The 12814-nt window shown below is 42.4% G+C and overlaps 1 protein-coding gene across 1 annotated transcript in view; it reads left to right on the top strand.

The window, feature by feature from the left end:
• Positions 1-12814, top strand: part of LOC131224864 (uncharacterized) — a 95517-nt gene that overhangs the window by 73999 nt on the left and 8704 nt on the right. Inside the window, exons 16-20 of the mRNA XM_058220295.1 lie at positions 7030-7089; positions 7223-7264; positions 7348-7478; positions 7619-7754; positions 7834-7911. Coding sequence (XP_058076278.1) covers positions 7030-7089; positions 7223-7264; positions 7348-7478; positions 7619-7754; positions 7834-7911 — 447 coding nt within the window. The remainder of the gene's footprint in view (positions 1-7029; positions 7090-7222; positions 7265-7347; positions 7479-7618; positions 7755-7833; positions 7912-12814) is intronic.

Genomic DNA, 12814 nt, shown 5'->3' with positions numbered 1-12814 from the left:
CAACTCTGCATGCGCTGCAGGGTTCATCCTGTGGTGAGGAAGGTTCGGTAGAGTAGACCCTGGGATAAGATCAATGGCATGCTGTATGTCCCTCATAGGTGGCAACTCATTCGGTAAGTCTTCAGGAAATACATCACTGTATTCCTTCAGGACCGAGATCACCTCACAGGGCAACTCTGATGGAACCTCAGGTGTAATTTCTCTAACCACAAGGGCATACACCATAGAATCCTCCTTAGCCTCTTTTTCAAACTCTCTTTGATTATATGTAAAGACTTAGGTTTGGATTTCCCCATTTCTCTAGGCTCACTTGCCTTCTCATCCTTCTTCTTCCCTAGTGTATTCTCAGGTGGCATGGGATTAAGTTTGATCTTTTTACCATTATACATAAAAGTACACGCATTCGAACGGCCAAAGATCGTGACATCATTATCGAATAGCCATGGTCTACCTAGGATAACATGTCCCACATCCATAGGTAAAACATCACACCACAGGGACTCTTTGTATGACCCAAACTCGATGGGGACTAGACATTGCTGGGTGACAGGTAGGGATGTCTGGTCAACCCAAGAAACTTTATACGGGTCTGGATGAGGTGTGGATTTCAGTTTTAAGCGATCTAAGGTGCTAGTGGAAATCACATTCTGACAACTTCCACTGTCCACTATCACCTTACAATTCTTTTCACCACACTTGGCAATAGTGTAGAAGATAGTGCTTCGACGCCAGTCAGCACTACTTCTAGACTGAGCTAACACACGCCTGACTACTGCAGGCGTCGCTTCTCCATCCACTTCTTCATCAGTAAGTCCTCCTTCAGGGTGATACTCTTCAACTTCATAATCACCCTGGTCATCTCCACCCTCGTGGGACTCGCCTATAACTAAGGCTCTCCCATGGCTCTTCGTAGGACACTGATTAGACATGTGGCCAAGGTTGCCACACTCATAGCACCTCACTTGGCTCATGTTACTAGGACCGGCACCAAGAACCCCTTTGCCCTTGTCCTCCCTAGGCCTAGGCGGAATGGTCGCCTGTGCCCTAGGTTGATTACCAATATTAGGTCTAGTTCCTTGGGAGCTAGATCTAGCATTCGAGTCTCGGGACTCAAAACGACGAACGACAGGAGCCTTCAGATACTGCTCTAACTCCTGCACGACTTGATATGCTTCATCTAAGTCCGTTAAGGGCCGAGTAATAAGCTCGCGCTGAAGATCCGCACAAAGGCCCGTCTTAAAACGCGAGAGCGTTACTAGAGGGTCTTCTCGGATATCACATCGCATCACATACTCTTCAAATTTAGCGATGTAGTCAGCGGCAGGCATTGACCCTTGACGTAAGAATTGCCATTGGTCAAGGAGCTTCTGACGGTATGAGAGAGGAAGGTACTTCTCCTTCAACTTCTCTTTCATCTCATACCAATGTGTGATAGGGGCTCTACCAACTCTCTCTATCCTACGCTCAGTGTTGGTCCAGAAGAGCTTGGCTTGACCCACAAGCTTCATCTTAGCAAACCGCATTTGACGGTTTTCTGACATGCCATACCACTCAAAGTAGTGGTCCATGTCAGCAACCCAGTCAAGGAATGCCTTGGGATCCAAGCGCCCATCAAAACTCGGGGCCTCAACTCTCACACTCTTCATCGCACGCTCATCTGGATCATAACGGTCTTGATGACCACATGTGGCTCGTGCCTCTCGCACCACACCACGACTGTTACCACGATCTCTATCCTCACTACCACCACGTGTGACAGCACGTTCTTCCATAATTCCTTCCACTTGGGAGTGCGCATCTTCCCCTACAGCGGGGTTTTCCTTTTGGGACGCCTCTAGTTGCTCCACCTTAGTCATGGTGGTGGTAATTTGGTTCTCAAGGCGGGCAAACTCACGCCTTTGACCCGCTTCTAGGGCGGTTATCTTTTGTATCAATTGAGCAAGTTGCTCAGATAACTGCTCGTTGTTCATGGTAGGTTGAAGTCCGAAACCTCTACCTCTTCTTGTGGGCATACAATGAAGACTTGAACCAAACTCTACCCAACTAGACTACTAGGTGTTATGACTTTCAAGATGAATGCGATGAATGCAAAACTACTATGAACTGACACAATTAAGTTGAAACAGGAAACAACTCAAATCTGAAAATTTTCCAGATTAGGAACTTTCTAAAATTGGAAAGTTTCTAAAATTGAAAACTTTCTAAACCTGAAACTTTCCTAAGTTAAACCTAAAAAATCAAAACCCTAATTTGATAACTCGATCTAGACAAAAACCATGCAAGCCTAGGCTTTGATACCAAATTTGATGCAGGACAGCCCTAATTATGATGCATGCTCATGGAGATAATTAAACAGTGGAAATAAAAGGAATAACTGATCTAAAATTCTAACAGTAATCATCATAACTGAGAAAATCATAAAGGAAACATGCAATGGAGCGAGCCATCACTACAACCATGGAGTATGGAATTCAATTACTACTTAGGTTGGATCCGGCGAGGGATGAGACCTCCCGATCTTGCATGGTCACACCCAATCGATCAATGAAGATCACTAGTCCGAAGAACCAAGAAGCTTCTCGGATTAGGGATTTGAGAATTTGGGGATTTAGGGTTTAGATCGGTTCTCAAGATTTTGATCGAAGAGGAATTAGCCAAAACTAAAAATAGAAGAAAGAAAGTTATTACCTTGAGGAAGTTGGAGGGGCACAAGAAGAAATTAGAAGAAGAAGATCAAGGGGAGAGAAGAAGCACCATTAGAGAGAAGAGAGGAAGGAGGCAACCAAAGGGTTTGCTTTTCATTCATCAATAGTTCAAATTCGTGTTTAGGGCTTTACCCCACTTAAATAAGCAAATAAAGACATAAAATTACTAAAATACCCCTAGGATAAGCAAATAAAGATATAAGACTACTAAAAGACCCCTAACTAAGTCAAAAAACGTGCAAATAACATAAGTATGGGAAAGTTTGGGCGCTCGGTCTTCTTTCTCCAATCTTCCTTCACATGTGTCTTCCCTAAGTGGGGTCTTCTATACGTCCAATCACATGTGAAAGGTCTTCAGCTCCTCAATAGTCGCCTATCCACAAGGACGGCACTTGTGGTTGGCGCTTTCTTCGTTGGTACACCTTGAATGCACTTGTGTCCGCATCACCATGCCATTTGGTATGTTTCACCAACACTGTTTAACAAATGTAAGCCGAAAAGCGTGGGAGGATTAGGAATTCAATTCCGGAAGTGTATGAATATTGCACTTCTAGGGAAATGGCTTTGGTGTTTTGGAAAAGTGGAAGAAGGCTTTTGGAGGCAAGTGATAGTAAATATGGAGGAGCAGGAATTCGATTGCTCGTGTATGAATATTATGCTTCTAGGGAAATGGCTTTGGTGTTTTGGCAAAGAGGATGAAGGCTTTTGGAGGCGAGTGGTAGTTAGTAAATACTGGGAACAAGGCGGCTGGTTCCTTAAAGTCTTCTTCACCTTATAGGGCCTCTCACATTGGGAAGGTGATTTCCAATGTGAAAGGGGAGTTTGTCAAGGCAATAATCAGCATCTTGGGGATGGTTCGTGGTTGAGATTTTGGGAGGATGTGAGGCATGGGTCAGTTTTGCTTTCTCAAGTGTATCTATGTCTTTTCTCAGTGGCAGTGGACAACAAGGCCTCTCTGTTTTTTTTTTTTGTTTTTTTGGTGGCACAGGCAGTCAAGGACTATGGTTCCCACAATTTCGAAGGGCTCTCTTCGGTGCAGATATTGCAGGCCTAGGATCATTATTGAGCAATCTGAGAGATGAGATGCTGACGGGGGGTGAAAGAGATTCTTGGAGATGGTCCTTAAGTAGTGATGGAAATTTCTTGGTCAAATGTTTCTATGCTAGTCATATTGGGCCCATTTTGGGTGACTCGTTACGCATATTTGAAGTCCATATGGAAGATCTCTCTCCCACCAAGGGTGATTGCTTTTTGCTGGCTTCTTGGGAGAGATGGGGTGTAACCATAAACCACTTGAGAAGTAGGAACTTGATGAGGGATAGAGAAACGATTGATCATTTATTCATGCACTGTGAGTTGGCAACTAGTATTTGGGGGCGGTTTTTGCAGCTTTTCAAATCAAGTGGGTGATGCCAAGAGATATTACAAGCTTTTTTTGGGGCCTGGATTGGCATGTGTAAAGGGAAGAGAAGGGGCTCTCTCTGGAGGCTTTGCTTCACGGCTAACCTTATGGGCGGTCTGGAAAGAGCAGAGCAACAGAACTTTCCCCAGTGTTTCTAGACCTTGGGAGGAACTCTTTGGGAGGGTAAGAATTGGGCTATCTCTTGGGCATTGATATTGAAGACCTTCTTTGGTTGTAATCGTTTTTCCTATGTAGGTCCTTATGGGCCATTTTGTCAGTTGTTTGTTGGCTGATCTCTCATCACCCTGCTTTTGTTTGGATTTCTGAGCTTTTTAGCTTGCCTTAAGAATAAAGGGAAAAGGAAAAAAAAAAAAAAAGAAGCTCTCCAGATATCTGACTGTAGTTTATTGCAGTAACACACAATCTGCTGCTTGGCCTTCTCCACAAGTTCAGAACGGTTGCCAATTCATAGAACTGTTGTGTATTCTCAATGCTCAGATTATCCTGACTCATGGAAAGGAGTTCCTGGAACGAGATGGTCTCGTAGTCCAGACTCCAGAGGTAGCAAGCCTGTTTCATCCTTATCTTTGCCTCGCTCCAACTGTCAACAGGGGGGAATGCCATTACAATACTAGTTAGCTTTGACTGATTTCAACCAGTCTTGAGCCAGCCCTTTTGAGTTTCAATGCTATTAAACATGCTTAAAGGCTTCACCCATCTCTTACCATTGGCGGTAACTTTCCATGGACCTCAATCATTTGTGTGAAATGCTTCACTTCAGATTAATATTTAAATCTCGATATTTATGTGCTTGGTTGGATCTTTAGTGTGAAAGTTTTTTTCTCTCATAGGATGAGTTGGATAAACATGTTGAGAGGATTGGGTGCCCTTGCACCCTGTCTAGGATGGCGAGGCTGTTGGATCCCCAGGTATAGTTTATGTTCACCTTTGAGGTTTCAATCATTCAACTCAGGCTGTCTTGGGGAGACATTCCAAAAATTCATAATTCCTTCTGGGTTATAGTTAGATGTTTGGGGTTTGAGTTATTTCCTTTATTGTTTTCCTCCATAGAGGCCATCCGACCTTCCATAACGACACTATGCTCTGTGAATCGTTTGTTCAGGTGATTCATTTGTTTCGTGGACATTTCTTTCATTTGTTGCATGGTTGTTGTCGTCTCATTTTGGTTTTCGGCTGCCATTTCATGACCAGTGGAAGTCACTCATCATAAACATACAATTCCTTTATAGCCACAGATAAGAGACAACATATAAAACCTAGATGGAATGTGACATATCTTTGTCCGGATCTCACCAGAAATGGTAGATCCGTAAGATAGATCATTTCTATTGGAGATCTGAAGACAGATTCATAATGCGGGCTGCTTCCAATGGTAGATTGGCACTGCAGAACTGGAACATGGACTTATCCAACAGCTGATCCGATCGCAGATCTATAATACAAGGTTCTTCCAATCAAGTTTTTATTGTAACGGTATTGGCTGGCTCATTGACCGATACAGCCCTGTAACAAAATTTGTCATCTTTTTTCTGTTTTGGACATGTATTTGATGGTGTATGGGTCATTTTTTGGTAAGGATGCTACCTTTCGGGTAGTGTTAGCTTGACCTATTGACAGTTGACCAAATAGGCCCTAATTGAACACAAATCTAACATGATTTAGTGGATTATGGCCCGTTACATATATATACAACAGAACAAAGATTGGAAATTGAAAGAAAAAAAAAAAGTGATGATTCACCCCTTCTTCCAACATTTCCCAAAATGGTCCACTCTGCTTCAATTCATTGAATCCTGCTCTATATTTTGTGTTTTGATCCTCAAAATAGACCTAAATCAAATTTAAAATTAGTTTCTAAGTTCCCTTTATGGTTGAAATGAAGAAAAAAGTGGAAAACTCTGAAAATAAATTTTTTTTAAATGGGCGCTTTATAGTTGTATTTGTCTGTAATGGGTGTATCAGCCTGTATTGACTGGTATGGGCCGGCGTGGGCCCTTTTTTCTCATAACAGACCAATTCACCCCCGTATCACATAATGGGGGTGAATGTTTCCTTGACATAATGGCCAATACAGCCGTTGTGTAGCTATTTTTTAATACCATGCTTCCAATGGTATTTCTGCAACACAGTGCTGGAACATGGGACATGTCAAACAGCAGATCTGATCACACATCAGGAATTGGCAATGCTTCCAATGGTAAATCTGCAATACAGATCTGTCACAAGGAATGTGCCCAACTGGAAGTCTGGGACACAGCTGAAGTGTTGGACATTCCCAATGGCAGATCCGTAGCACAGATCTAGAATATCGAACATTTCCAATCACGATTTGAAATACATATCCAAAATACAAATCTGTTCAGTCAACAGATCCAAAATACATATTTGAAACACAAAATGTCTCCAGTCAACAGATCCAAAACACAAACATGAAATACAAAATGTCTTCATTCAACAAATCTAAAAAAGGATGGTTGGGCCATTTAAAAGTTTTATATATGAATTGTGAACTTCAGTTATCGAAGCAACGAATTGGTTTCAGCTTTTCTAGTTGTCGATTTTGTTTTATTTTTGGCCATCCACTTGTTATAACACTGTAGCCCACCCGTTGAGTGAACTGGCCTGAATCTTTGGTCTGGTCATGCATTGAGCCCACCTTATAGATGCATTCAATATTCACCACATTTGCTACATTGGCACCCATGATGGCATGTTGAGAGACTGGCCAATACATGCATGTGGGATTAGCAAGGCTCTTCACTTTTAGTCACATAAGGAATACTTTACCAAAAGTATCCAAGAAACTAATATTTTCTATGTATAAGGATACAGGAAAAGTATCATGTGTTCAGCTAATCATGCTTAAAGTGTTTAGGTTTTCTGATAACCTAAATGTGGCAGGTGATTGCTAAACTTGAAGGTCCTGCCGTGAGTCAGTACTGTGCTTTGCGGTTATTACAGGTAAACATGCGGTATTATATATTGGGTACTTATTTTTTTCCTTTTTCCTTTTTTCTTTTTTCTTTTTTCTTTTTGTAATTTTTCTTCCACTTAGAGAAACTAGGTCATTGACACAATGTTCAATGCCTTGCAGGCAACACTTGATGAATCTTTATATGAGCTTGCTGGAGAGCTGGTATGCATTCTCATATAGCCACGTCCATCTTTTCTAGTTAGAGGTGTAAGAGGAGGTGATAATTTATTGTGTCATGTTCTCAGGTGAGGTTCTTGCTTAGATCTGGAAGAGATTATGAACATGCTGGTGCAGAGGCTGACAAAATGTCTCCAAGATTCTTGGGGTATTTCCTTTTCCGCTCTAGTTTCAAGCGGCAGCCTTCTGACTTGAAAAGGTAGAATCTATTTGGCATTGAGTATGGTGTAGTTGCATACATATTCTTTATCATTTAAATACTTTTTGTTAATTTAAACACGAAATACTTTCCTGTTCAGACCTTTTCTATTCTTATCTTGACCCTTTCTGTTAGAGCAGCACTGCAGTCAAAGAGCAAAGCGCACATGTTGCTTCTGTTAAGAACATTCTGGAAAGCCATGCTAGCTATTTGATGTCAGGAAAGGAACTTTCCAAACTTGTGGCATTTGTAAAGGGAACTCAATTTGATCTAGTGGTGAGAGTATAATCCATTTTTTTCAGTTATCTTTTCAGCTACTTGGGAATTTGAGTTTGATTCCATCAACTAATTGCAGGAGTATCTTCAGCGAGAAAGATCTGGATCTGCTCGCTTAGAGAATTTTGCGTCTGGGCTTGAACTAATTGGGCAAAAGGTGTTGTCTCCAAATGACTTTGCTTTTATGCGTGATTCCTTTGAATGTGTTAGTTGGAATCTATTGATGTTCAAAAATTAAAAAGAAACAGAAAAAAGAACAGAGAAAGAAGAAAAACACTTTGCAGCCTGTCACATAACTAGGGTTGTACACGAACCGGGCTAGCCCGGTTAACTCACTCCACTCGGCCCGACCCGGAACTGAGTTCAGGTCGGGACGGACCATTTTCTTCAGCCCGAAACTGAGTTCGGGCCGAGTTCGGATAGGTCCCAGTTCGGCCCGACCCGGCCCGAAACCCAACTCGACCTAGCCCGACCTGACCCAGCCCGACTCGGTCAAGTGGGGTGTGTGTGTGTGTGTGTGTGTGTGTATATATATATATATTCAAAACCCTACCCGTCCCTTTCCTCTTTACCCTTCTAGGATAGTTCACCGCCTATCTTTGAAGCGACAGTGACTCATCCACCTCACAGACGTATAACTTGAACAGCCTATATTCATCCAAATACAAAAAGGAATTATAATGTCCTGACTAGTTAGATTTTTTATGGAGTCTATAGTTCAACTATCTAAACCGTTAATCGAGGGCCCTGTAATGGGACACGGATTACCTGCCAAAGCCCTTCCCATGAACTTCCTGTAAGGTCCGAAACTGGCCCAAACTCGCCCGATTGCTGACTGGGCCGAGTTTAGGCTGGACATGTTGGCCCGGTGACCGAGTCAGGCCGGGTTCGGGCTGAGTTTGGCTGGTGGCCGGGCCGGGCTGGGTTGAGCCCAGTTCGACTTGGATCGACTCGTGTACACCCCTACACATAACCACAGCATTAAGCCTTTAGTAACGTGAAGACCATCCAATAGCTGATTTTGCGTTGGCTTTCTTGTTATTTTCCCCCAAGCACACCAGATTTTGTCATGCTTTTTACAACCATATTCTTCCTTTTTATTGTCTAGTACATGTAATTCACTGCCTACCAATGCCCATTTCCCTATTTGCCATCTTATGAAATCCTGGGACTCCACTAATACATATCTATTGAGGGCATCTTTGCACTGAGGAAACCTTGGTGTGGGATTAGAAATCTCAATCATTATGTACTGATTATTTCCCTAGGCATTATGCAAATATTAATTCCATTTTTAGGGGTCTTGATAGCGAGTGGAAAACTAATATTCCTCTCACAATGGTTGTTGTCAGATGTCTTCAATCTGTGTAGAAAACAAGGGCTCGATCGATCGACCAGCCTGGTCGATCCATCGAGTGAGCCCCGGATTTAGTAGATTGGTCTCTGGACAGTTTTGGACAATCTCGATTGATCGACTATAGTCGGGAAATTCTTGTAAACTGTCTAGACACTTTTGAGCATGTTCGACCAATCAAACATGGGAGCTTGATCGATTGAGGATTGCTCGATCGATGTCAATCGGTCGACAGCGCGCGGTTTTGCATAATTGCGCTATTGTGAGATTAGGTTATTCCAATCGAGGCTAAGTCGTTTCTAGGGTCTGGAGAGGAGGAAACTAGGGTTTTCAGATTTGTAAGTTCATTTAATCTCTTGTAATTCGTTTTCATAGTGATTGCTCGTCACTTTGTGTCGTGGTTTTTTCCCCGCAAGGGTTTTTCCATGTAAAATTCGTGTGTACTTGTGCATGCTTTGTTTACGTTTATTTCTCACGTGTTTGATTCGAATTCGGGGTTTACTTCGGCGGTTCCCCAACAAGTGGTATCAGAAATATACGTTGGGATTCAAGTTTGAATATGAAACATGACGATCAAGGGATCTAATGTGAAGTATAAAACGAAAAATTTCACTGGTAAAAACAACTTTGAACAGTGGAATGTGAAGATGAGAGGCCTTCTAGTTTAGCAAGGATTGCAACAGGCACTCTGTGGTGTAGCGAAGCATCCTGCAACTATGAGCAGTGAAGAGTAGGAAGAAGTGGATAAGAGAGGGAAAACATCAATCCAATTGTGTCTGGCAGATTATGTTCTCTTTAATGTTCTTGATCAAAAGACCATTGCAAGGCTTTGGGCGAAGTTAGAAAGCTTGTACATAACAAAATCTTATTAAATCATTTGTATCTAAAAAAGCAATTCTATAACCTGAAGATGGTATAAGGGTCTGATTTGAATGGACACATTAGCGAATTCAATCGGTTACTTTGCAAATTGACGAGGTGGAGGTGAAGATTGACAAAGAAGATCAAGCCCTAAGTCTGATGAACTCTCTTCTAGAGTCTTGTAGACATTATGTGTCACGGTAGGTAGACCATAGATGTCAAAACTATCATCTCAGCCCTTCATTCGAAGCAATTGAGAAAGAAGGACAATGGCAGTGGTTCCTCTACGGATACGTTGGTTGCTAGGGGAATGAATTCTGAGTGAGAGAAGGGAAACTCGCGATCTTGGTCCAAGTCTAAGGGTAAGGGAAAGATGAAGTGCTAGAACTGTGGGAGGCAAGCATATATGAAGGATTACCAGAATTCTAAAGCCCAGAAAGGAGAAAAATCAGATGAAATGCCAAAGGAGGCCAACACAACGGAATCTAGTTAGGAGGTGGGTGGTGATGTTCTATCATGGTAGTTGGTTCACCAGTTAAAGTAAATATGATGTGTCAAACAGCCATTTACTCTAAAAGCTTAAGCTGTCAGAGTGTGGTGTAGCAATGTATATCAAGGGACTTTCACTTCAACACCCCCCTGCATGTGTGGGGTGGGAACTCTGCACGGGAACATACTGACGAGGGTGGAGGGACACTCACACCATAAATAGGCCGGGCTTGATTTCCCGATCTCTGGGCCGGACCTGATTTTTCCTGACCCCTCGTGGAAGAATAATATATCAGTGAGGCATATTTGCTGCTCTCAAGATTCAAACATAGGACATTCCTCTCTAATACCATGTCAAACAACTATTTACTCTAAAAGCTTAAGCTGTCAAAGTGTGGTGTAGCAATGTATCAAGGGACTTTATCACTTCAACACGATGGTGGCTAGGTGTTTATGGGCAATGACGTTGCCGGTTGTTGGTACCGGAACAGTGAACATTAAGATGTTTAATGGAATGGAGTGTTATCCTGACGAATGTGTGACATGTTCCTGAACTAGGGAAAAATCTTATTTCTCTGGGAGCTATCGATGCACTTGGGTGCAAGTTTACTGGATTTGTTGTCTCCTAAAGGTTTTAAAGGAGGCACTCGTAGTATTGAAGGCATAGCGAAGCGGTAACCTTTACAAGCTGATCGGGAATACCGAAACAGGTGAAGTTGCAGCATCTATAGCAGTCCACATTGGCATGTTTGTAGCATGCACGTCTGAGCTACATGAGCGAACATGGTATAAAGGTGCTTGAGGAAGGCAGTGTTACTCTTGAAAAAATTCACATGAGTGTGAATCCGGCTGATATGCTTATAAAGGTGGTTCCCGTAGAGAAGTTCAGATTTTGTTCGACTTCTCTGGGTCTAACAAAGATTTGATGAACGTGGAGCGTGCATGAAAAACGACGATAATAATGAAGCTATGATGGAGGCGATTAGAAATGGAGCTTGGACCTGTGGTCCATGATGATTGAAGTCATGGTGGAGATTGTTGTCAGATGTCTTCAATCTATGCAGAAAACAAGCGCTCGATCAATCGACCAGCCTGGTTGATCAATCGAGTGAGCCCCAGATTTGGTAAATTGGTCTTTGGACAGTCTCAATCGATCAAACTGTCGGGTCAATCGATCGACCATAGTCGGGAAATTCTTGTAAACTCTCTAGACACTTTTGAGCATGTTCGACCAATCGAACATGGGAGCTTGATTGATCAAGGACTACTTGTTCAATGTCAATCCGTTGTTACTTAGATAGATGGCGCGTGCAATTTTGCATATATATATATATATAGAGAGAGAGAGAGAGAGAGAGAGAGAGAGGAATGCTCACCTACGCAACGGTTCACACGTCATTACGTGCGAACTTTCATGTCAGCCGTAGGATCTAACGTATGGTTTAGAGATAATGTGCGAGTTTGAGAGTGAATTTCGATCAAGCACACCTCGTGGAGAGAGTAGAGAGATCCTCTCCCACTCCCACGCCTCCTTATGCGGGTTTCCTACATAAGCCTTTCGCATGAAGTTACTGCGCTGGATGCTAGGTGGGGCCCCGCATGATGTTTGTGAGAAATCCACCCCGTCCATCCATTTTGTGAGATCATTTTAGTACATTAGACCAAAACTGGAGTGGATCCAAAACTCTAGTATGCTGCACGAGAGGAAACAATGGGGATTCAATGATTACTGTTAAAACATTCATTTAGCCACAAAAGCTACTTATCAAGCTAAGTTTTTTATGATTTTACTTCATCTCATTAGGAATGACCTTACAAAAGTTTGGATGGCAAATAAACATCAAGGTGGAGCCCAGAAAGGTTTCAACGGTAGGAAACTCTTTCCCTAGTTTTCCATCTTATATTGCCCACTTGAATTTTGAATCTGCCCCAGTTTTTGTCGTATGTCCTAGGATGATCTCGCAAAACAGATGAACAGGGTGGATTTCTCACAAACATTATGATGGGCCTCAAATAGCACCCCAACACACATAATCCCCGCGGCAGGCTTAAGCAGGAAACCGGTGTAAATGGAAACAGATTGGTTATTCCCCTATCGGTGCTCTGTGGACCCCAACATGGTGTATGTGTCTCATCCATGTCATCTATCCATTTTTCTAATAAATTTATGGTATGATCCCAAAACTGAGTTAGATCAAAGTCTCAAGTGGGCCACACAGTGTTAATTGAACTCTTTCCTTTAAAAATTTTCTTGGGGCTACGAAAGTTTTAGATCAAGCTTATATTTGTTTTTTGCCTTCATCCAAGTCTGAATGACATGAATCACATGATCTACAAGTTGGATGTCAAATAAACA

This window comes from Magnolia sinica, chromosome 14, assembly GCF_029962835.1.
Source record: "Magnolia sinica isolate HGM2019 chromosome 14, MsV1, whole genome shotgun sequence".
Taxonomy (NCBI): Eukaryota; Viridiplantae; Streptophyta; class Magnoliopsida; order Magnoliales; family Magnoliaceae; genus Magnolia; species Magnolia sinica.
The sequence above is the reverse complement of the archived record's forward strand: the minus strand, read 5'-3'. Positions and strand labels throughout refer to the sequence as shown.